Source organism: Cucurbita pepo, chromosome LG03, assembly GCF_002806865.2.
Source record: "Cucurbita pepo subsp. pepo cultivar mu-cu-16 chromosome LG03, ASM280686v2, whole genome shotgun sequence".
In the NCBI taxonomy this organism is placed as follows: domain Eukaryota; kingdom Viridiplantae; phylum Streptophyta; class Magnoliopsida; order Cucurbitales; family Cucurbitaceae; genus Cucurbita; species Cucurbita pepo.
This window is the reverse complement of record NC_036640.1, coordinates 4,655,629-4,680,998: the sequence shown is the minus strand read 5'-3', so window position 1 is coordinate 4,680,998 and position 25,370 is coordinate 4,655,629. Positions and strand designations below refer to the sequence as shown.

Below are 25,370 nucleotides of genomic sequence, written 5' to 3'. Positions count from 1 at the left end.
CAAAAAGTTAGAGAGGTTCAAATTCCTCTAACCAACACGTTGAACTGAAAAAATATTTTCGAATGACTTTTTAAACAAGAACGATAGATATTAGTTTATTTTAAGATCGAACTCTAAATCTACTTGGTAGAATTCGATTGTTTATAATCTAAACTTTGAACCAAATTCTAATTATAGGTTGGAAGTGATATTGAAATGTATATAAAGGATCATAAACTTTAGTTTCCCATCTTCACATTGAAGCTTTATACAAACATTCATTTCATCTGGGAATTTTTGTAAACAAGACATGGTCCAAGAACATAAACCAAAGTCCAAGCTACCAGAAAAGTAAAGCAGTATTTTACCGGCAGTTTTCGAAACCCTTCCACCCCCTCCCCTCCTTCGTTCTATGACTTTAAGCATTGAACAAGAACCGCAGCAAAGCAGAGAGCATTTACAAGAGAATTTGGTGCAGACATGGTTAGTTTACCTGCCCTGCTGCATTTCTGTTCCACGACAAATAGGATGGATCACCGAGAGGCCTGCATAACATTAATCAAGTTATTATTGGATGTTCAAGAACTTCTAATTCAACTGATGAAATATTATCAAGCATTTCAAGCTAAATCAAAAACGTCTCAGATTTTCCTTTACAGGAATCTTAACTTGTATTTGTCACAAATTATAGAAAACTTCCATGGAGATCAACTAAGAACAGAGAAAATAACGAAAGCTTATCGAGGGAAGAAATCATCATCCACCCTTTTAAGGACGACCACCAATAGCAGTTCTCTGTAAAGCCTTCCGAGATTATCACAGAGGCGTTTGTTTAGGAACTTGATATAATTCGGACGTACCCACCAAGAGAGCTCAAAGAGTTTCCGAGATATCGACGATCTACTTTATCTTTGACGCTATATGCACCAAAATCATCATGTTGATGATCATCAAAACCACAGCAAAAGGAAAAATTTTACTTGAATATTCTACCAGCCCATATAGGCCTGGACTAATTCATTAGTTTTTAACTATCCATATTTAAGAGACTTCTTGGAAATACCAGACTAGCTATTATCTTCTAGATATCTACAGTCCACCCTGCTAATTGGCTTCAGTATTGTCTACACAAAGTCTCGAGAAATCAAATGCGAGTTGAATTGCACCACCGATGGGTAAACCGTTCACTACAGTTTCAAGAAAACAATACCGATTTTCCTTGGACTTTCTAGAAGGGCAAATATCCTTGACAATATCAGCAAAGTTCAACTACTACCGTTTAGCTCCACAATAGACATTTTCCTAAAATAGGAGCTTGAGAAGAATTCCTCAGGAAGGTTTTAACGAAATCCTTCCATCCCTGTAAGCCTATCCTCATTGGGACTGTATTATTACTCTTAAATCATCATTCAACACATAAAGGAATTTCTACAACGCTTCCACTTTTGTTCATGGACTTTTGTATCCACATGAACCCATTATGATCTAGGTATCCTAAAGAATTTCTAGCCAAGAGATGCAAACAACATGAAGGAGGATTGTTGTGAGGGTGACAAGTCCCTGTTGTATGTTTGGTTGCATCCCATGGAGCTTCGGTTTTGCCTTCTTCAGACCCAACTTCTTCAATCTCCTTAGGCTTTCATCGTTTTTGGTCTGATAGAGGAAAATTAAAGTGGTGAGTCTTTTTTCTCTTCTTCAAGAGCATCATGTGATCCCAAAAGGAAGGGAGTTAGGATTTGGATTCTCAATCCTTCTAGGGCTGTCTCTTGCCATTTTCTTTTCATATTTTGTCTACCCCTTCTCTTTGTCAAGGGGCATTAATTTCTCCTCATTCTGGGAGGTTAAAATTCAAAGAAAGTTAACTTTTTTGCATGGTAGTTTTACATGGGAGAGTTAATATCATGGATCATGTTCAAGGGTATTCTTCCTACGTGTTGCAATGGTGCATTCTCTGCAGGCAGCATAAGAAAGACCTTGATCATATGCTGCGAGATTGTCAGTTTGCTCAATACCTTTGGAGCGGACGAGATCATTCGGTGTTTGTGGAGCTCAAAATAGAGATGGTAGATCTATAATCGAGGAGGTACTTATGAATTCTCCTTTTAGAGAGGAGCAAAGTGTTGTGGCATGCGAGATTTTTTTTTGTAATTTTATGGGACAATTGACTTGAGAGGAACAATAGAATCTTTAGAGAGGTTCAGATGAAGAGGTTTGGGAGGTAGCTATGTTTAATGTTTTTGTGGGCATTGATCACTAAGCCTCATTGTAATTGTGAACTTGGTCTTGTATATTAGCACAATTTTTTACCCCCAAAAAAACCAACAAACACATCTTCCATCACACAAGCACAATGACAGCAATTTCCAATGGACAAACTCTCGTATAGGTTGAAGCGACCCCATTCCGATACTTGAGCTTACTCGTTCCATCAAAATCAAAGCATACAACTTCTTCCAAATCCTATATTAGTGAATAAAATATCTCATCTTTGTCCCAACAAAAGGTGCAAAGGCATGCAAACTTCCAGCACAACTACTAATAAAAATGAAAAAGAAACAGAAATATTTGCAACTAGCAAGTTGTTGATTAACATTAATAATGGAAGCCCTGTTTCATGAAGATACGAATTTAAATCTAAAGAACAGAGAGCAGTTGCAAGTTTAGAAGAGAAATGTATCTCACCTTGGCTTGATGACGTAAAGGAGTATGAAGGATATCGCTAAAAACAAGCACAGTCCTCCAACACTAAGATAAGCTATGCCTAGAAAATCGTTCTTCCCACCGATCCAACTTGAGGTTGAAAGAACCAGCTTCTTTTTACCACCGAAGCTATACGTATTATAGTTGTTTTCTATCACCACTGTTATTATATCATTAGCTTCAAAGTCTGCTTCTATCTTCCCATATAGTTTCCTGAAGGTGGGCAGTGCAGCAGTTCGCATCCAAACAATAAGATCCTCTTGCTGGCTCAGCTGTTACACACAAAAAGGTAAGTATATTTATCCATTAAAGAGAAAAAGCGGTATAGAATGCAAATTAAGCATACTCACAGGTATGCTCTCATTTAGTTTTGCACCACCAATCAAAGTCCCACTCTGGAAGTTTTTAGGATAGACATCAGATCCAAATTTCTTTTCTCGGTCGCTTTTCCAGGCTATGTCCTTGCTGATATGTAGTGCCTTATTCTTCATAGAAAAACCATACGTATCATTGAACAAACTCCATGCGATGAGGCCACAAGGGACGATTGGAGCCCCTTTCCCAATGGTTGCTTCTGGTGCACATGTTTTTGTATCTGCTTCAGCTGCCCTGCTTCGTAATTGCTTATCACTTCTGCTTTTTACATAACTGATGCGAATGCAACAGAAAAATATATTAATATGAAGAGCGAGAACCAGAAATGTTGTGAAGACTTGAAGTACACTTGAACAAGTAGGTAGGCTTGTATCAGTTCAACACGTGACACGATTTCCATACTTCAGATCTTTACTTTACAAACTAAATCACGTTCTTCTTTACTTTAATAAGTTACATGACCTTACTTGAACATGGATCTGTTTCATAGATCGTACAGCACGTCCTTGAGTTTTAAATAATAAGCTATGATCATACTCACAAATCATGAAATAAACAGTACCCTTCTGTTCGCTCATGAACAGTTTATTTCTCCCATAGTCAAGACTACTAAGTTTTTTGGTCGATTTCCACATACCGTCGGTGATTCTGATAAAAGTTATCAAGCTGGTAATAGATGTAGACCGGACCTTTCATTGGTTTAGGAACCTGAAAAGCATTCAGTTGGAAGAACTCTTTAAGACAAACAAATTGAGAGACAAATATGAAAAGGAACCCAAATTCAGTCTTCTTTTTAACAAAGACATTAGAATCTGTACTTACAATCAACCTCCTGCTACAGGTTTTATTAGTTGTACTGTCTTTAATAAACGTAAGAGGATCACCGCGATACTCAGAAGGAAGGCAATCATGATCGTATTGGTCCACAATTTCAACAACCTGAGTATTATGTAAAGCATATGGCTCAAGTTAAGCATTTCGTAGTTCAAAACTAAATTAATAGATAAAAACTGAATTTTATCATATTTGCAAGGATGTGGCAGATGAGAAGGTACTTGTTCTGATGCAAATAACGAAGCAATGCCTATCGGGATAAAGATAATGCCAACAGCAACGAAGGATGTTATAACCTGAAATCAAACAGTGACACCAATAAAAAGAGTGCATAATGCTACGACAGCGACCAAATCAGAAAACAACTTCAAATCTCTTTTAGGAATACCCATCCTGGTGTTAGAATTGGTTTGCAAGCAGGAAGCTCTTGCTGTGTAAATCTAGAATCTGCAATTCAATTAACAATAAAGTATGAGCATGAACCAAATGGCCATAACATTGCCAATAGAATCGACCTTACTTCAATGATAGATAGCAGAAATACAGAACCCCATGACATGAGAATGAAGCATACAAATGGCTAGAAGGAATTGCATTTAAAACGATTATATCGCAACGATGCACAAACATGAATTCTGATGGACCCAGAAGCACAACTACATAGGTTTTCTTCAGATGAATTATACAAACAATGCCCAAATAACGATGAAGTACGAGAACACGGGTTAAGAGGTAAACTTCAAACAGATTTAGGCATAGAATGGAAGAGATTGCATACGAAAAATCAAACAGCCATTAACAATCAATATATAAAAAAGAAAACAAAACAAAACCTAAAGAAAAATTGCAGGACTCCTTAACATGAGAATGGAGCATAAGAATGCTAGAAGGAACGCATTTAAAACGATTAAAATGCAAAAGAGGCACAAACATTTCAGACCCAGAAGCACAAACCAAAAGATTTGCTCCACAGAAGTGCTTCTCTTAAACTTTACAAACAATGCCCAAAAAGCAATGAAGTACAAAAGAAAAGGTCGTATACAAAAACCCAAAAGAACAAACAGAATAACTCTAAACAATAGTTATAAAAATTAACACGAACAGAACAAACGAAAACTAGAACAAAAGTAGATAAATGACATTTTGGTATCTTCGATTTCTTGGGCGGAGTGGACGAATCAGAATCAGAATCTCCATGCTGCATTCTACTTGCCGAGCTCGTTGCCGCGTGAGTATTATTCATTTCTACGCACCAACAAGAAGAGAACAAGGTTATTAATCTTCAATCTCATCTTTCTGCAATTTTTTCCCCTTTTCTTTCGAAATCGAATAGTGGGTTACAACAAATCTTTATCTTTCTCTTATGGGTTGATCGATTATGATAAAAGAAACACAAGATTTAAGGGAAACATTGATTTGGGTGTGGAGGAAATTCAAGAAAAAAGACGAAAATAAGTTAGAAACGCGACCTGATCGATGAATCTCATCCGATCGGTGGCCCTTGCTTCACAAACCCAGTTACTTTTCCGTAATGCTGCCCAAACATATCGCCCATAATCGAGATTTAGTGGAAGTACCTTCGCGCGTTTTTCAATTTTTTTTTTTTTTTTTAATAATTTTTTTATATTCTATTTTGTAAGAATTTCTTTATTATGCCTCATCTTTTTGGGATTCTTTCAGTCCTAATCAAGATTTAGAGAGTCGAATCCATGTCTATACACATGTCTCAGTCAACTCCTTTTACTACCCTCTTCTCCTCTTTTTGTCTTTTGAGATTCGCTCTTTAATTTTTATTTATATGCTCTTTAATTTTTATTTATATGGAAAGCTAAAGATTTTAGTACAAATTAAGAGTATAACTCAAATCGACCCAATATAATATAATCTATTTTGACTATAAATTCATGTGACCTTTATTTTAGCTTCACTCAAAATGTCTTCCAGAGGAAACAGGGGAGTAATAACATAAACAAGAATGATCAACAGTGAATTGTTGTTTCATTTTCATTTACCCCAAGAACAAAAAATTAGGATTCATCAATGAGCGTGCTTGAATTTGGCATCTCAGCAGCACAACCATACCTACAATTAGAACGACGTCTTTAAATTTTCAACATGTTCATAATATAGCATCTTAGCATCTTAGCCTCTACAATTACTAGAAGAACTAAAGCTTCTGAATTTCAGTTAGACAGAAGGGCCAGCATACAAGGTGCAGATATTAGCACAGATGATTCCGAGGTAGATATATCCATTTCACCCAAACACCTTTCCTTGATAACATTAGCGTTTATGTAGATGTTGTTTATACAATAAGCTTGTTGTTTGTCAAAAATAGAATTACAAATACACTGGTTTACAATCATTATCAATGGATTTTTTTACAGCATCCATCACTAGCTGTGTCTTCCTGCTTATCTGTGGCCACTTGCTATCAGGACGAGACCCTGTTGTTTTTATGGCCCCTACAAGCCTGGCGAACTCTGCAACCATCAGAGCCTCTTGTGGTAGCTCATTAACCACCTCAATTTCTTCAGGTCTTGTGTTCCATCCAATATGGAGTTCTGCAAACTTTGCTCCTGAGGTGAACTCAAATGATGCTGAAGTCTCTTGGTAAGGGATGATGAAGTCATAAACGTTCAGCGATCCACAGGCACCAGATATGGCTATGTCCATGGAGGTATGAGATAGGAAAGAGCAATGAATTGTTGCAGATGTTTCGTTTGATGTTTTACCCCATTGAAGGGAGGCTGTGCAGGACAAGATAACACCTGCTGAATTCTTGGTAACATCTGGTAGCGCATGGACTTGTGTTGGCAATTTGTAGTCCTTCGCCCACAAAAGGGCCCCTATGCAGTACCAGGCCAAGTCTCCCAATGCACCCAAGGCATCCAGGTCCGGTTTCACTCTTATATTTTCCTCAAGAAATTGTTTTGTTCCTGATGTTGTTGATGTGCTGTGAATCTTGAAATTGCAAAAAGAAACAATACTCATCACTTGCAGCATTTGGAGGTTTTTCTGGTTAAAAATATGTTAAATTACATGAATGGTTCGACTTCTACGTAGCCTTAATGTCATTGTTAATTTTTTAGGTGAGATCCCACGTCGGTCGGGAGGAGAACGAAGCCTTCTTTATAAGGGCGTGGAAACATTTCCTTAGCAGACACATCTTAAAAACATTGAGGGGAAGCCAAAAGGGAACGCTTAAAGAAGACCATAACTCCTAGCGGAGGGAAAGCTTAGAGAGGACAACCGAAAGCATACGCATTTTAAAAACCTTGAGGGGAAATACAAAGGCCAAAAGGGAAGGCTCAAAGAGGACTCCTAGCAAAGGGAAAGCGCAGAGAGGACCCCAAAAGCAGAAGTTCTAAAAACTTTGAGGGGAAATACAAAGATCACAATATCTGCCAACGGTGGACTCGAGCCGTTACAGGTTCTAAACTATCTAATATCTAATTTAGTTTATGTTCCTGCCCTTAACTATTGGACTGAATTTGGTTGACAACTTAAAAATGACGACTTAACTTGATTTCAGGACCAATGTGCCATATCAACAGTGTTACTTATTAGAACCAAAATCTAGAGTTTAATTAAAACCCCTTAAAATTTTAAGATACTGAAGTTGGGAAAAGATCTTACATAGTTAACATGGCCAAAAAGCTTAGTATCAGAGATAACCTCCTTCATTTTGGCAGTTCTAGGGTGATGCAGCCACATAGATCCATCCATGAACTGCACACCGTTCAACTCACAGGCATCAAGAATCTTATCAAGCTCTGCAACGTCCAGCGCCGTGGGTTTCTCCAAGAGAATATGCTTCTTCTTCTCAGCAGCCAAAATTGCCCACCGCTGGTGAAGGCTGGTCGGCAGTGGCATGTACACGGCATCCACACAAGGGTCGTCGAGAATCTGACCGTATCCTCCGTAAACCTTGACATTTTCTGGCAAGCCATTGACGGCGGCGAAGTTCAAAGCCTTGTCAAGTGATCGGCTGGCAACGGCGGAGACGGTGGAGTTGGGTGCTGAATTTATGGCTCTGGCTACTTTTCTGGCAATCTCGGCGCAGCCGACGATGCCGAAACGGATTGGGTTCTCCGCCATCTAGGGAAAAGTGAATAAAATGGAAGGATTACAGAGAGGGCTGTGGAAGAAAGAAGGTTAAGTTGTTTTGGGCTATGGATTTGTGGATGCCGATGTGGTCTGGGTGGCTTGTGTGTGGTTTGGACAAGCGGAATGACAAAATGCAGCAGCCAGAAAATAATAATAATAATAAAAGTAAAAAATTTAAAAGAAAAATAGGTTTTAGAATACGTTCGACCAAATAGTAAAGAGCTAACTAAGATATCTAAAAATCTCGAGTAACCCTAATAAGATAGATGAGTACCAATGAGATATACGATCAAGATAGATGAATTTATTATATTCTAAGGAGTTAGGCTACAGAGAATGATGCACTCCAAAGGGGCTAGACTATGAAAGAAGGAATTGAGCTTCTAGGAGCTAGATAGATTATATGCTTCGACTAGTTCCAAGAAACTAGCCAATGATAAGACGTTAAACTCCCGGGAGTTAAATTATGAGGAAGAATAAGCTTCGAGGAGCTAAAACTTAAAAGTAGAGCCTACATGTAGGTTACTTGTGAAGTATTTTCATACACACTCGTGCTACTCTACAGTTTTCTCACTCCTCAGGTTTGTAGCCAGCTCTTCAGCTCGTTAAGTCGAGGTTTGACTTGGTCAATTTTTGTTCCGTTCATGGGTTTTTCACCGGTCCAAGTATTATTCGGTGATTTCTTTACTTGTTCAGGTCCGGGACATTTCCCTAAGTGAGTTCATGTATATGCGCAGCAAATGCATAACCTAAAAGTGAAGTGAAGTTCAAGGCCAGATAAATTTTAGGTTCTATCAATTATATTGCATGTGATTGCAAATTTCAACCTCAACGGAGGGCTCAAATAATGCATATTTTTAAATACTCAACATTTTTTCATATGTTCAAATGTTCGTCTAATAAAACTCGTTAGTATTGTTTAAGAATGACATAAAGTTCATCAATAATATTAAATAAACAAAAAGATGTACGTGAATAAGAACTTTCTATATAACAATTTCAATTCGATCAGTTTTACATTCATTTAAGAAACGCAATAAATAAGTGGGGACTCAAACGTGTTAATTCATATTTCAATAACTACCAAAGTATTTCATCAAAACAAACCCAAATATGAAATCTAAAAGTATGTTTCAAACCAAAATATGATTTGAAAATTACACTTGCACTTACGTTTCTCTCCATCAAAACAAACCCAAACTAAAATCGCTTCCAATTGTGTATCTCTAATATCTATATGTATATGTCACTCACCAAATTTAGTGTTCTTCCACATCCCACTCTGCTCTGCCTAACCTGAACTCCAAGCTTGGTTTGTTGCAGCATTCTGAATTGTATCTCTTCATTGCACCTGAATCACATTCCTGTCATATACTTTGTTCAAATTCTCCCACACTTTTTTCATCTTTAAAATTAACAACAATCACTCCCAAACATGCTATAACCCTACCTGAATTTGGTGCATGCATTTCTGCTGCATTTTGGCATACAAACTTGGCCTAATCACATCCATTTCATTGCCGTTTGTTTGTGCCCAAACATCTCTGCAAGATGAAGCAAAAACAATATGATTGAATTTCAAGAACACTCACAAAAACAAAATTCATTTCTAAGATACACAAAACGAGGATTTAGAAACAAGGTATAATCCCGAATCGGACCCAGTACTCTTAGGATGCCTTTTTTGGCTCAATGACCTCGAGCCATTCTAGAAGCACTTGATCTACAACTCACCCAAGCTAGGATTCAGAGGTGAATGACCAAGACCATTTTCTTTCCTTAAACACGTGGAAAGATCGTGTAGTTTGATACCAAATTTAATTTTATGTCTAATAGAATTATGACGTTATCACATTGTTCATCAGTTTCGTTCAAATTGCTATACATTTTTCGAGAAGAAAACTATTAGAGCTAAACGACCATCAAAGCTTCCATTCTATCCAACATACATTCTCTTCACATTCCCTAAGCAAACCCTAACTAAACATTACCCTAAATATTCAATTCCAAACCAAAAACACATATATTTATCACCAAATTGTAAGAGACAAAAGAGAAATGGAAAAATGAATGTAAGTAACCTTGAACAATTAGACCAAACAGTGGAGGAGCCAAATTCCGAATCGGCCGGTTGCTGGCCGGACCGGTCGGGCGAAGCTCTTTGATCGGAAAATTGTTTCGGGCCATGACCCCCGCTAATCGTCCCCAATGTAGGCGATACCTCATCTTCTCCCGAACCGTCTGATTGGCCTTCATTACCCCAACAACAAATCAAATACCTCAATACTTAAAGGAAGATTCAAACTCGAAATTAACGTTTAAATTTACAGATTTCTTCAACTCAATTTAAATTAAATATAAGAAACCAAACCAAACCAAATCGAATCGAACAAAAGTCCAACACACACTCCAAACGCTCTTGACCCGTTACGAGATTTTGAAGATCGAAAAAGAAATAGTAAAATGAATAAAAAAAAAGAGAGCGAAGCAATACCAATTACCTGAGGAAGCTGCAGGCTTGTCAGTGGTCTTAACAGTTCGATACATCTGCATCAAAAATAAATAAATAACTCTCTCTTCTATGAACTGTCTATGTTTGTTCATTATATTTGAATCCAAAGTTTATATTATTTTGTAATGATGACAACCTTTTCCCCTCTTTCTCTCTCTTCCTCTATTCTCCACAAACACAAAATTCATTCATTCATTCAATCACTCACCATTTAAGAGAGAGAAAACAGAATGATTTGTGATTACAATGAAGGGTTTTAGAGATGATTACCTGTAAATGGCTTTTCACATGAGCCAGTGTTAGATCCTTCACATCCATCAGCTCAAGAACTGATTTTGGTGTTGCTCCTGCAAAACAAAACCCGGGTTTTGTCCCCTTTTCAAATTCGATAAATATACGCTCTACTCTCTAATAATTTCGTGTTTACTTCGATGATGCTCGACAAATTAGTAGAAATTTTGACGATTTTGGACTTCTTCGTCTAAATTTCTGCTAATTCACTGAGTAAACTCACCGACAGGCGAAAACACGAAAAGGGTATTAGTGAAACATGTCGAGAAGATCAAATCGAACAATAAAGAAGAAAAAATGTGATTTTTTTTGGTTGTTTACTTTCATGGCCGCCGAGATGTTCGACGGCGTGAACGAAGCGAGCGTGTAAGGAGGTAGTCCATCGCATTCTAGGAGCCCTCATGCTTCGTTTTGCAGGAAGCTTCTGCAAAAATCTGGATCTCATCATCATTCCATGAGAACAAACATGAGAAGAAGAAGAAGCTGCATTACTATAATTACTATGATTATTATAGTTCAAAGATTTAACTGCTTCTATAGAAACAACCCCATTGTTGAACCTCGGAGACGAGATATTTCCTCCGATTCCTCGATGATGATGATGATGATGATAACCCATTTGAACAACTCCGTTCGAGTTCGAGTAATTTGGGAAGAAGCAAGGAGATGGAAATTGATGGTGAAAATAATGATCTTTTTGATCCACACCCAAAAATGGGAACGGACGATTGTGATACACGGGAATCCCTTTGATCGGTTGCAACCCGTCGGATGATATGTCGAACATCGAAAGCCCTCGAAGACGAGGAGGCGGTGTTGGAGTATCCAGTGGCACTCCGCTAAGGGAATTGTTGTTGTTGTTGTTGTTGTTGTTGTTGTTGTTGGTTCCTAGAGAGAGCTCGGTGTGAGCTCGAGGGTCGTTTCTTTGAATCAAAAGATCAAAACTTGTTTGTGCAAATCCATGGCTGAGGGTTCTAATTGAAGAGGAAGAAGAAGAAGAAGAAGAAGAAGAAGAAGAAACATTTGGAGGGCTGATTTGAAGAGAGAGATCAGGAAGTGGGGTTGAAGAAGGTTCAATAAAAACACCTTCTAAGGGCATCTTGTTCTTGGTGTTCTTGGTGTTCTTGGTTTAGCAGCTTTTTGTTTGTTTGTTTGTTTGTGTGTAACTTAGTGATGAAGGAAGTGAAAAGAAAGAGGAATTTAGAAAAGGTGGGAGCTTTGGATGTTCTTCAATGGAGGGAAGCTCTTCTCAAGATCTGATTTTTCTTGAGAAAGGTTTCATGGGGGATTCAAAAGATAGGTTTTTTGTTGTAATTTGAACAAACCCAGATGGGAAAACTCACAAAAACTTGCAAAAAGCTAAACCCACAAACCCAAATAAACAGAAAAATGGTGTAGAGAGAGAAGAAGAGAGAGAAGTTAGGAGAGAGAAGAAAAAAGATAGAGAAATGAAAAAGATATGGGATTTTGGATTTGGGTTTTGAGTATTATGGTGTTTCTCTCTAGAAAATGACACTAAGAAGATGAAGAAAGTAAGAGCTAAATGTTTGTGTTTGTAGCTGAGTAGTGTTCAAATTGGTAATTTAATCTAATACGTGGTCAAATTTACCTTACAATAATGAATTGTTACCCTCCTTAAAACAATAGTGGTAATTCTTACTATTCGATAGAAAGTCCAAAGTGAATGGTTAATTTGGAGAATGATCGTGGATTTATAATCAAACAATACTATCTACATTGTTACGAGACCTTTTGGGGAAGCACAAACCAAGCCACGAGAGTTTATGCTAGAGAGTCATGTTCATCTAATATGGTATCAGAGTCATGCCCTAAAAACTTAGTCATGTCAATAGAATGCTCAAATGTCAAACCAAAGTATCGTGAGTCTCGAAGGCATAGCTTTTTTTTTTTCGAAAATGAAAAAATTCATAATAAAATTTTATTAACCATCAAAATTTGGAGTGTGATCCTCAAGAATATATTTGGGCAAATTATCATTATTATCATTTAAACAATTTTGATAAAATATAAATTCATATTTAAACTAAGGACGAATTATTTTAGGAATTATAAAAAATTTAAAAATTAAATTTAGATATTTAATATTTAAAAGAAAAAAAAAAGAAAAAGGGAGAGTTTGGAGAGGATAAAAAAAATGTTAGAGAGAGAAAGACAGGTTCACGTGTGATTACTTTTTTTTTATTATTTATTATTATTTTTTTAACAAATAAATTCGTAATGTCCATTTCTTTTTATAGGACCAAAATATATTTATTTTAATTTTGAAAATTATAAATAAATACTCTCTTTATTTTTGTACCATGCGTAAGTGAACAAAAAAATAATTTCAGTCCTTTTTCAGTAAATGAAACACAATTATTCTAAATATTTACTTGCTTTCATTTATTGGGATTTTAATGAAATAAATAAATCATTTTTAATTTTATCGCTTAATATTCATTCGATTATGGAGTATAAACTTGTTTTTATTGATTTATTGACATGATATTAAATATTTATATGAAGTTTTTTAGTTAAATATTTGAATAATATAAAACTATGTTAACTATAATCGAGTAATAATGTCAGATAGAACGATCATACTTGTCCCTAGTATAAGGGTTGTCAAGTTGTTCTTTTTTTAAAAGAATAAAATATTTATAAAAAAATTATATTTGTCTACTGTGAGATCGCATGTTGATCGAAGAAAAGAACTAAATATTCTTTATAAAGGTGTGGAAACCTCTCTCTAGTACAAACGTTTTAATACCGTGAGGCTGACGACGATACATAACGGTCTCAAACGGACAATATCTACAATACGTGTTACATAAAGACTCGAATTTTGTTAGTTTTTCAAAAATTCAACCCAACCTAAATCGAAAAGAATTTACGAACACTCCTAATAATGCTTCGGTTGGATGAAGCGCAGCATCCCATGAAGAAGGATCTTCTAACTTGGGCATTAGACTCGAGTTATTGGAAAGTGGCCCGACTTCGTGGCCTTCAACAAAGAGATTGATTATCATGAATGCTCTGGTTAGGTGCTTTCCTCCACATGTATCAAAAAGTCCTATGTTTTTTTTTTTTTTTTTTGATAACTCAATCATAAAAACTCTAAAGTAAAATGTGATTAGCTTTGAACCGTTTATATGTTGAGTCTCTCTGAAATTCTAGAAAGTACGTGAGTGAGAAAAAAAAAACATTCTAAAAAAGTGACGTGGTCATGTCGTAGAGGAATGTCAAGTCCATCAAGTACCGAATTCATATTCTAAATAATCTCACTCTTAGAAGTACGTAAATGGATCATGTCGCAGGAAAATATCGAGACTACTTTATTGTATATGTTTCTATTAGACGACACTTCAATTTCAATTCGATACCTGATGGCTCTAATATTTTCGTGCGATATGATATTGTGAGGCAACATGTTCCGTGCCCCACCTTATCTTTATGTTCGATCTTGGTTGGTTTTTTATGGTGTCACATCTCTAATTTCTTTTACTTGGAGAGTTGTTTTATGATTGGTAGAGGTGTGGGTATGCATTAAATGCTTAGTTGGTTGTATTAAATGCTTGCTTGGTTTTACTTTATAAGGAACATCTCTCTTACAAATTGCACATCTTGTAGGGTCAATTTTCAATTTACATGCATTCATTTTTGTTCGGAAATCACTTTTTTCCTAACTTCGACGTTCATTAATGTTCACAATTCTCGCTCTTTCCTCTCCATCACTTTAACCCTCCATGCTTGGTCCACCTCTCACGAACCCGATAGAAAATACATGAGTTCTTTCGATATGCTTTGTCCTCACTCATATGCATCACTCCAAGTAAATCACGCTTAACCATAGAGTTCCTATGATTGAGATTGTGAATGTTTGATTAATCCACCCCACCTAAATGGTGTGAAAGTTATCTTATTTATAATCAAATAAATTAGAAGGATATGGAAATAGTAATAAATGGAAATAGTAATAAATGGAAATAACAATAAATGGAAAGATACCTATGGTAATAAGACAAATATCTAATATTTGCCTTATAATAAAATATCAAATATAATATATACGGGAAAGTATAATTTATTACTAAATATCCTTAACAGAGATACTGAAAACAAAAGTGTACATTATTAGTATTCGTAATAACTTTCAGTTATTTTAAGTCTTTCTCAGTTATCCTATACTTAAGATCGCTCTCGTTCAAATATGATATCGGTTTATTCACATACTCCTATTTTATTCGGGTGTCACATTGTCATAACCATGATTTTTAAGATAGGTGGACACCGCATAACCATTCAATTCATAGTTGATTTGGCCTATCAAAATTTCGAACGTGTCACTTACAAACAAAAAACATGATCCTTATTACAGACAACCTTACTCCCAATCATATTGCTAGAATGTTCTTGGATAAGAGTCTGATAAGCACCATCCAAAGATGGTTGAGTGGTCTGAACATAAACCATCATCCAATCCCAATGGATGAAACTTTTCATTGTCGCTATCATTCGCAAACACGAGTAAGATGATCTTCGACATGATAAGGAATCGATACTCCTAATCCTTGATCCAATACTCTTCATGATATTGTCTATTATGAGCATAAGCTCTCATGAATTTGCTTTTGGTTTCCCCAAAATGTCTCGTACCAATCGAAATATATTTCTTATTTATAAGCTCATGATCAGCCCTTTATTAGTCGATGTAGGACATCTCTCCTAATTGTCCTCAACAACATTATTTTCTTGAACGACTGAAGATGGTGGCACAAAACCCGACATGGGTCGATAGCCAGTGGGTCGGAAAATGGCGACCGCTAACGAAGATGATAACTATATTATGGTATAATCTAATGGAATGGAATTTAATTTGACAGATCGAAGTAATGAAAACAAGAGTGAGAGGCTCGTTTTCCAAAGCCAAACTTAAAGTGTAATTTACGTAAAATAAATGAGGCAATTCATAGTATGATCAGAAGAAAAAGACTGAAGCCTTTAACAATTCAACTCGATGTGTACATATCATTTTCTTCCAACCTATATCATAAGTAGGCCACAGAAAAAGATCCCTTGAGCTTAAATGCTATCCACCTAATCTCATCAACCCTAATTAATACTCGGAAAAAAAGTTAATACTTTCGATTCTAAATTTGAGTTCGATAAATTTTGGTTCTTACTTGCCACTGTTATGAGAAATAAATGATCGCTCGGATACAATCTACCATAAGAATTACTTGAAATCTTAGAAATGACGGGATGATACTCAAATTTCTAAGGGCGAAAGTCTCGAGATTTTTATATGTAAATTTGTGGGTATTTACCATCTCCCTCCAAAAGAAACTTTTAACCCTTCAAATGACGATTAAAAGAAATTATTTACTATAACAAGTTATGACGGTGATTAACAAGTTTAATTGCAAGGCTTTCTAATGGAAGGAGTGAGAAAGAGTTTCAACTTTAGGAATGTAATAATGTATACTTCGTTTACTATGTGAGATGGTCGGGGATGAGTAGAGGTGTATGGACGTTTACTCTCTTTGAAAAGTCAGCCTTCATGGGCTAGCAAGATGGCAAACGTAACTTTCATAGTTCCTCTATGCACCTTATCAAGATCATATTGACATATTCTTCCAACAGTAAATAAAGAAAGAAATAAACGACTTCATACTTACGGGCCAAAGCGGACAATATTTGGTAGTGGTGATCTTTGGCTGTTACAAATGGTATCAAAGCTAAACATGAACGGTGTATTAGAAGACGCTCTTGTGGAATCGAAATGATCTCTAGATTGATCAGAATCCCCTTTCAATTGACTAGAATTTGTTACGGAATCATATTAAATATTTAACTAGCATCTTTTATTCTCATTCACGTCCTTTTTAAGAAAATTTTCAAAGGATCATTCAACGTATAATTGCACCAAATAAAACAAGCTTAACTTTAAAATTCCTATTATTAAGCGATCGAAAAAGAAGGTGCACATTGTTAGTATAGATAGTAACTTTCAATTCTTTAGTCATTCTATTATAGTTTCAGTTTATTCATGCACCCTAACTTTACTGAGTGTCACATAATTCGGGTTTGACTATTTGATCTCAACCGTAATCCAAACACTTACGATCAAAACATATCAAATCAATCCATCATTTCAAATCATCCCAATTTTCAAACATCCCTAAAAAAGATTACCAATAAATAAACGTCGAAAACATGAAAAGACAGATTTGCCCTCAAATAATTAAGATGTGTAAAGAATATGCATATGGGTTGATGGAGAGATGCCCTCACACTCCAATAATTCATGCATATTCCTCTAAGTAATACTCATCAAAGAATATATTGGAGAATGAGAGCCTCACTGCCACCACCTTTGACCCTTTGTTTCTCTTGTGGGCTCAAACCAGCTGCCTTGACTGCCTCTATTAGCTGTCGCCCTCAATGTCTAGAGAACAGGGAAGTGATTAAATCATCTTTCTTGATTCAAAACCGAAAGGGAACCATAATGGGAATCGTCTTTAATCTTTATAAGAGTGTGAAAACTTTTCTCTGACAGACGCATTTTAAAATCGTGAAGCTGACGGCTATACACAACGGATTAAAACAGACAATATCTGGTAGCTATATTATAAAAAGACGCTGTCACCATGAAAATTGGAGTATGTTCAAAGACATCTTTTACTGTCGGATTTTGCAGAGAGATTTATTAAGAAACATGCAGTGTGGGGTTATGTACAGAACAGCACAAACCGACACACATTTAAATTGAGAAAAAAAAATAATTCAATATTTAAAAGGTTCATTCAATTAAAAGGAAAAAAATTAATTAATTTATTTTAATTGAAAGAATCAAACCAATAATTCCCCATAATATTAATGGTCTCGGTCTCTTATTTAGAATTCAATATTTGATGGTCTCGATATTTCTCTATATCTCACGTGACATGATCGTGTTACTTACTCCTCGCTTCTAAGAATAAAAACTATCTCTACAGACTAATATGAGTTATTTCACCATGTTTTGTCCTCGATCACATGCATCTTACGAAAATTTCCCAGAGCTAACGCAATATAAAATTGCTCCAACCACGCTTAACTGTAGAGTTCTTAAGATTGAGCAACGGAATAGAAACATGCATCTTGTTGGTGTAGATAATGACTTTCAATTCTTTTAAGTCTTTCTTAGCTATCCTATTCTTAGGACTCCTCTGATTCAGATGAGGTATTGGTTCATTCATGTACTCTTATTTTACTTGGAACTTGAGTGTCATATTTTATTTATTTATGAATCCGTGATATATTTATTCTCTATTTATAGAAATTGAGCCACAGACTAAAATTGTGTGTTTTTTTTTTTTCAATGGTTTAATCATAAGAACTTCAAAATTAAACATGTTTAGTTTTGAAAAATCTTAGGTTGGGTGATCTCCTCAAAATTTTCGGTAGGAGCAAATGAATGAGGAGACAAACCATGCTAAAAAGACTCGTGTTGGTTTATGACAATTGTTTCATTCTTAAAACCACTTCAAGACAAGTAGGTAGCATGGTCATGTTACAATAGATGTAGAGGGATATCAGAGCAATTAAATGTCGAATATAGATTCCAAATCTTGATCCGAATCTTGGACATAAGACATTACAAAAACAAAGTGTGTAAGTCTGAGATCTAACATCCTTTAGAGAGAGGAATGAAACATTCCTTGTAAGGGTGTGGAAACCTCTCCCTAACAAAAACATTTCAAAACCGCGAGGTTGGCTACGATATGTGACATGACCAAAGCAACCAATATCTACTGGTAGTAGGTTTGAGCGGTTAGAAATGATATTAGAGTCAGGTTACTGGGCAGTGTACCAATAAAGACACCGAGTCTAAAAGGGATCGATTAGAAGAAAGTGATGGGTAGAAAGAAAAGAAGATAAACAAATGCAAATGGAGAGANAGAGAGAGAGAGAGAGAGAGAGAGAGAGAGAGAGAGAGAGAGGAAGGGCCATTGTTAAAAGAGGGAATAATAAATGCAAATGGAGCAGAAGATGGAGAGTGATGTGAGAGATGAAAGCATATGATTTTGTAATCAATTGCTTTATGATTGAACATCAAAAACTACAAACTTATGCCTTTGTGTGCCTTTGGGTGCCTTTGTGGGTGCCTTTGGGTGCCTTTGTGGGTGCCTTTGGGTGCCTTTGTGGGTGCCTTTGGGTGGGGCACCCCCACCTCATATAACCCACAAACCCTTACTTTTCTTTCCACTCCACCCATCTTTACGGCGTCTATACTACCACTCTCGACCCTCGTTAGATATTAAACTCAATCTTATTCCACTATAAATTTTTTAGTTGAATACAATTGGGTATTCAAATTTAACTCAATTCAATTCAAATAAGTTTATAACTCAACGCAGACTGAATCGTATGAGTTAAGTTGAGTTAATTGAGTTTTTTGGACACCCTAATAAAAAAAATTCCGGTATTGAAAGGATTAAAAAGTAAAATCTATTAAAATTACCGTAATTTATAACTTTTTACCTTTAAACGAAACCCTAAATTTAAACGTGTAATTTAAATGACAATGAAAATTTTGTACCTGTCTCGTTCCCTACTAAGAGTGAGCTTTCACATCGTGCCTCGTTATGGGGGCTGACCCATTATAGAGGTGTTGACATTGTCCTTCACCAAACTCCCTGACCCATATTGTCTCCTTCACATTTAATTAAAATTTTCGTCTCATTCCAAAACTCACTCATTTAAATCTCTCTCTACTCAATTTTTTTGTTTCTCTTTCCATTTTTTCATTCAACAATGTAGCAGGCTCCAGACTTCAACTTCTTATAATGTCTTAATCGAGTTGAGTTATATTCATAATGTCTTAATCGAGTTGAGTTATATTCATAATGTCTTTTCTTTCTCGACCAATATATTATTTTGCATACTTTGTCTCTCCTACTATTAAAATATAGGCTGAAATAATAAATTTGCTTTTGAATTTTAAGTTGTGTCTTAAAAATACTTTTTGAATTTTTACCTCTTTCAATCGTACCCTTAAATTTTCAAAAAAAAAAAAACTTTAAAAAAGAAATTCAAAAATACACTTGCAGCTAGCTTTGGATAGAAACTGTGATATCCTATTATTGGTTGGAGAGGAAAACGACAAGGTTGTTTGAAACTTTTCACTAGTAGACATGTTTCAAAGCCTTGAGGGAAAGCTCGAAAGTCCAAAGAGGACAATATTTGCTAGCGATGAACTTGGGTCATTACAAATAGTATCAGAGCAAGACACCAGGCGATGTCCTACGAGGAGGCTCTTTCCCAAAGGGGATAGACACAAGGCGAGGTGTGCAAGTAAAGACGTACTTTAAAGCCTTGAGGGGAAGCAGAAACAATTGATACATTGCTTTATTATAAATACTCTTGAATTTCTAAGAGGGTTTCAAAAATACACAAAAAAAAAATATAACTCTACGTTCCTTTTAAACTCCACACCCGAACATGTTAATTAAGTCTCTTTTTAAGACGACAAATGTGGGGAGGAAGATTTCAACCTCTACCTTGAAGAGAAAATTAGCTCTAGAAGAATCCACGATTTAAGTGTGTTCATAACGTGATATTATCATTATTTAATTCAACAACTTGTGGAATTAGACAAATTCGAATATATGATCTCTTCATTAAGGTATGAACTTAGTTGAACTATACTCAAATTGGCAAAGGAGTTCGTGTGTATCAAAGTTTGTGTATCAAAGTTTTTGTGGCTTTGTTGGGCCTATCCAAAAAACTGAAGCTTTGGGCCTATGCCACCTCTTCAAGATTGCAATACCAGCTAGCTTTCAATTTAAAATACCACTTTGGTACCTATATTTTTTAGTTTTTGTCCTTTTAAAATGTTTTTAAAATGTTGATTTTGACAGTGTTAATTTAAAATTTGGTTTGTTTCGGTCTATTTTGGTCTTAATATTTTTGAAAAGTGACCGTGGTCCCTCGGAAAAAAAGCAACTAGGTAAAGAAGAAAAAGTTCAGAATTGTCATCTTTCCAGTAATCCAAATGGACATTTTGAAAGTAAATAGATTAAAAAGAAATAGAGTTGAAAAATGAACCTCGTAAAATTAGAGATGTCAACCTGGGTCGAGGTTTCGTGGGACCCATTTCGAAAGAGGCGGAGATTTTCGTTTAAATGGAGAATGGGGGAGAGAGTGGAGAAAGATTTCTCCCCGTTAGATGAATGGGCTCGAGGACGATAATTTTATTCCCCATTCCCGCCCTGTCCCTACCCTGCTTCAAAGAGACTTTTTAAATTCTATTTCCAAGTTTTATATTCTATTCTAAGTTCCAATAAGTTTGATGCGTTTCAATAAATTTAACGAGGTACTTTCATTTTTTTTATTTATGTAATAACAAATATTTTTGAATTTGGAAACATTTCTTTTTTGTGCTGGTTCGATTAAATTATTTATTAGTCGAAAAAGAGTAATTTCCCTTTTTTTTCTTAAATTTAAAAATTATATTATCAAATTTTGTCCTTATAACAAAATGTTGATTAATTTTATAGTTTGTTTACCATAGTTGGTAAAATGATTTTATCAACAAAAATAATAATTTACAACATCATGATTTAACTTCAATTTCTACATAAATCAACACTTTTTAATAAGTTATATTAAAAAAAATAAAATGTATATATTAAAAAGTTTCGTTAAAATAACTACTTTTTGAAAGAATAATAAATAGAAAAAAAATATGTGGAAAACTCGATACTGCTAATTACTTGTTCCAATCTTTACAAAAATAAATTGGGAATTTCATCGAGATGGAAACTGAAATTGTATTTTACATTTTCCTTAAAAATAAAGTTTGGATTTATTTTTATGCTATTACCTAATTTCTTCATTGTTTAAAAATCAAATTGAAATAAAAAAGTTGGGAGGAGATTTAAACTTTTTTGTTTTAAGAAAAAATCTAATAATATTTCGGTACAATAAATAGAAATAGATAAATGGTAATCGTCCAAGCCTACCGCTACCAAATATTGTTTGTTTTGGCTCGTTACATATTATCATCAGTCTCATAATTTTAAAACGAACAAAGACAAAAGCAGACAATATCCACTGGTGATGGTCCTCGATTGTTACAAATTGTATCAAAGTTAGGCCCTCAAGAGTGTAGAAACCTCTCTTTAGTAAATACATTTTAAAAATTAATTTGCTTATAAAACTTTTATTCTTTCTTATTTAAAATTTTAGAAAATCAATACACAAAAATGGGTATGAAACACGTTTTTTTCATTGATAGATTTTTTGGTATTTGATTTAAAAAATTAATTTGCATATAATTTTTTTTTTACCTTTTTTAATTTAAAATTTTAGAAAATTAATACAAAAATGGTATAAAACATCTTTATGTTCAACTTTTTATTCTTAAAAAATAAAATAAAAAATCATATCGTGCACGAAGGTATCGTTAAATTAAATTATTAAGTAAAATCAAATAAACCAAGAATTTATTAATAACTAATTTTTTTTTAAAAGAACGGTCATAATTTTAATAAAATTATTCTTTAAACAAAAATATTTTATAAATGGAAACTCCGAAATTAGTATTTGATTATGGTAATATTAATTAATAAAATTATCCTTCAATGAAACTCCGAAATTAGGATTTGATTATGGTAATATTTTTTAATAAAATATATTTTTAGTAATTTTATACTTAAATTGGGTTAATCATAGTTTTGTGCATATAATTATTGTGTTATAAAAATCTCTCAAAACCTCCTTTCTCCTCCACCATTCCCCTGCTTCCTCTGTAAACCTTCAATAAACCAAAACCAGAGCTTCCATGGCGGACATTGCAGTGATAATCATCGGAGCCGGTCCCTCCGGTCTCGCCACCGCCGCCACTCTAACCCTCTCATCAATCCCTTACATAATCCTCGAAAGAGACGACTGTTCCGCTCCCCTCTGGAGGAAGCATTCCTACGACCGTCTTCACCTCCACCTCCCAAAGAAATTTTGCCAGCTTCCCGGAATGCCCTTCCCTTCCTCCGCTCCTAAATACGTTCCCAAAGCCAATTTCCTCGACTATTTGGACAGTTACACCGCGAATTTTGGAATCCAGCCGCTGTATCGCCGGAATGTGGAGGCGGCAGAGTTCGATTCAGCGGAAAAGAAATGGCGGGTCAGAGCTAGGAATTTGGACGACGGTGAAATTGAGGAGTTTTCCGGTCGGTTTTTGGTGGTGGCGACGGGAGAGACGGCGGAGGCTTACACGCCGGTAGTGGAGGGGATTGGGGGATTCGGCGGCGAAGTTATGCACTCCACTGAGTTTAAGTCAGGGAAGGGGTATGAAGGGAAGAATGTTTTGGTTGTCGGGTCGGGTAATTCGGGTATGGAAATCGCTTTGGATCTTGCTCTTCATGGTGCCCATACTTCCCTGCTTATTCGAAGCCCGGTAATATCTTTTTTTATTTATTTATATATATAATATCGGTTTAAAATTACTTTATTTATAATTATATCAAACAATTTTAAATTTTCAAGAACTAAATAATTATACAAAATTTATTTTTTTTAACCTTCTGAAATAAATCGAGAATATTATTTTTAATAAAAAAAAATTAATTTACATATTTACACATAAAAGATATATTTATCAAATTTAAGCTTTATTTATTTTTCGTGATACAAATGAATTTCTTTTATGGCATGTTGGATTTCTTAATAGTTTAAAATTATCAAATTTGTTAAATTTTACTATTTTTAAGTATAATAACAAATGGGTCACGTTGGAAAATTGGCCATACCATATATATATAAATTTAAACCTTTTGTATTTTTTATTTATTCCATTTATTGATTTATTTTAATTAATTATGGGACATATCACATGATTGGGTGACCAAACATAAAACTTTTAAATTATTATTATATATATATAGAAATATATTTGGTATTGAAATAATTTTTATTTTTATTTTATTTTATTAATATATGTTTTGAATATTTAGTCTGAATGTTACTTAATTCATGAAGCAAAATTCAAGTTGCTAGTAAAGGAAATTCATTTCTTTCACGTCAAATATATTTTGATATTATTATTTAATGCAACAATTTTTTATTTCCATTTTCTTTCCAAAATTACCTAATTAGGAATGTTTTATACATTTATAGGTAAAATTCAAGAGTTTTAATATATTTAATAATGAAAGATAATATACCATTTGGAACATTTAGCCCATTTGTTAATAGACGCGTCTTAAACCGTGAGGTTGATGGCGATATGTAATGTGTTAAAGAGAACGATATCTGCTAACGGTGAGTTTGGGTTGTTATAAATGGTATCATAACCAAACACTAAATGGTGTGGTAGCAAAGACGTTGGTCTCTAATGGTGAATTATGAAACATTTATTTTAAAGGTGTGGAAACTTATTTTTACGTGTTTACAATGAAACAGATTCATGTGGTGTCGAGAGGAATGGTGAAGTGTGGATTGATTATGTTGAAGTATTTTTCAGTTGGGTGTGTGGATTGGTTAATGATAATGGCGAGCAAACTAGTTTATGGAAACCCCACTAAATATGGAATCATCAAACCAGCTGAGGGCCCAATGGCCATGAAAATCAAGTATGGAAAATATCCTGTCATTGATCGAGGAACCGTTCACAAAATTAAATCCGGTCAAATTCAGGTACTTTTATGCAACACGTCTAGATCTCGAGAAAAAATTTCTCCTCGTTTTTCTTACAGGAATAGGGACGAAGAATATATTACTAAAATCGTCTAAATGTCAAAAATTTAGTCTGTAAATTAACGATCAATCATCTTTCTGTTGGTCAACTAACGGTTTACGTTTCCCGAGGTGGGATTGGGAGCACTCCCGCCCCAACATTGATTTATTTTATTAACCTTCATAGAAAATGAATTTATTATATTAACTTTTTATTTCCTTCCTAATTTTGCAGGTCTTGCCTACAGAAATCTCAAGCATAAATGGCAATAATATATTATTTAAAAATGGAAAATATTACCCATTCGACTGTATAATATTCTGCACTGGCTTCAAAAGGTCAACAAATTTGTGGTTGAAGGTATGAACAGACATTAAGTTTAGAGATCTATTAGACATTTTTTTTTTGAGTTCATATTCTAAATAGACATAAATTTTAAAGTTTTTTTCTTTTTTTAAGAAATGAAATCCAATAACATAAATGATATCGATGCAGGGAGATGAGTATCTTTTGAACGAGGATGGACTACCGAAACCTAGCTACCCTAACCATTGGAAGGGAAAGAATGGGTTATATTGTGTAGGACTATCAAGGAGAGGGCTACATGGATTGAATTTTGATGCACAAAACGTTGCTAAAGGTATCGCATCTCAGATCTACAAGGGTGGATAGAAGAAGAAGAAATGGTGGATCTTAGTTAACCAAATATATATAAAAAAAATATACATATATATTGGATTGCGCCATGAAATATTTAATATGTTACGTGTGAATCGATCTTAATCATGAATAAGTTATGAATTCCTTTATGTGAAGACTTCTCCTTTGATTTTCTTTACGGTTTAAATA

At 34.8% G+C, this 25,370-nt stretch overlaps 4 protein-coding genes across 8 annotated transcripts; 1 reads left to right on the top strand and 3 right to left on the bottom strand.

The window, feature by feature from the left end:
• Window positions 1-174: 174 nt before the first annotated feature.
• Window positions 175-5,491, bottom strand: LOC111791082 (putative ALA-interacting subunit 4). The gene is made up of 9 exons (XM_023672282.1): window positions 5,358-5,491; window positions 5,029-5,133; window positions 4,277-4,335; window positions 4,110-4,184; window positions 3,877-3,993; window positions 3,692-3,762; window positions 3,030-3,327; window positions 2,662-2,951; window positions 175-524 (listed from the first exon to the last, which is right to left on the bottom strand). The coding sequence occupies exons 2-9, from the start codon at window positions 5,129-5,131 to the stop codon at window positions 464-466; spliced, it is 1,074 nt and encodes a 357-aa protein (XP_023528050.1). The 5' UTR covers window positions 5,132-5,133; window positions 5,358-5,491; the 3' UTR covers window positions 175-463.
• Window positions 5,492-6,112: 621 nt separating this feature from the next.
• Window positions 6,113-8,161, bottom strand: LOC111791081 (uncharacterized oxidoreductase At4g09670-like). Its single transcript, XM_023672281.1, has 2 exons — window positions 7,528-8,161; window positions 6,113-6,852 (listed from the first exon to the last, which is right to left on the bottom strand). The coding sequence occupies exons 1-2, from the start codon at window positions 7,987-7,989 to the stop codon at window positions 6,229-6,231; spliced, it is 1,086 nt and encodes a 361-aa protein (XP_023528049.1). The 5' UTR covers window positions 7,990-8,161; the 3' UTR covers window positions 6,113-6,228.
• Window positions 8,162-8,973: 812 nt separating this feature from the next.
• Window positions 8,974-12,248, bottom strand: LOC111791079 (transcription repressor KAN1-like). Of its 5 annotated transcripts, none has more exons than XM_023672278.1 (7): window positions 11,331-12,244; window positions 11,123-11,225; window positions 10,781-10,857; window positions 10,500-10,545; window positions 10,080-10,248; window positions 9,449-9,542; window positions 8,974-9,362 (listed from the first exon to the last, which is right to left on the bottom strand). In XM_023672278.1, the coding sequence occupies exons 1-7, from the start codon at window positions 11,898-11,900 to the stop codon at window positions 9,258-9,260; spliced, it is 1,164 nt and encodes a 387-aa protein (XP_023528046.1). In that variant the 5' UTR covers window positions 11,901-12,244; the 3' UTR covers window positions 8,974-9,257. The 5 variants fall into 5 exon arrangements, with proteins under 5 accessions (XP_023528046.1, XP_023528047.1, XP_023528048.1 ...); XM_023672279.1 differs by having other exon boundaries at window positions 11,349-12,244; XM_023672280.1 differs by having other exon boundaries at window positions 11,123-11,235; window positions 11,362-12,244.
• A 10,297-nt stretch (window positions 12,249-22,545) lies between these two features.
• On the top strand, window positions 22,546-25,330 carry LOC111791048 (probable indole-3-pyruvate monooxygenase YUCCA10). Its single transcript, XM_023672230.1, has 4 exons — window positions 22,546-23,243; window positions 24,248-24,481; window positions 24,756-24,881; window positions 25,017-25,330. Exons 1-4 carry the CDS (start codon window positions 22,632-22,634, stop codon window positions 25,191-25,193), a joined length of 1,149 nt encoding a protein of 382 aa, XP_023527998.1. The 5' UTR covers window positions 22,546-22,631; the 3' UTR covers window positions 25,194-25,330.
• The last annotated feature ends 40 nt before the right edge of the window (window positions 25,331-25,370 follow it).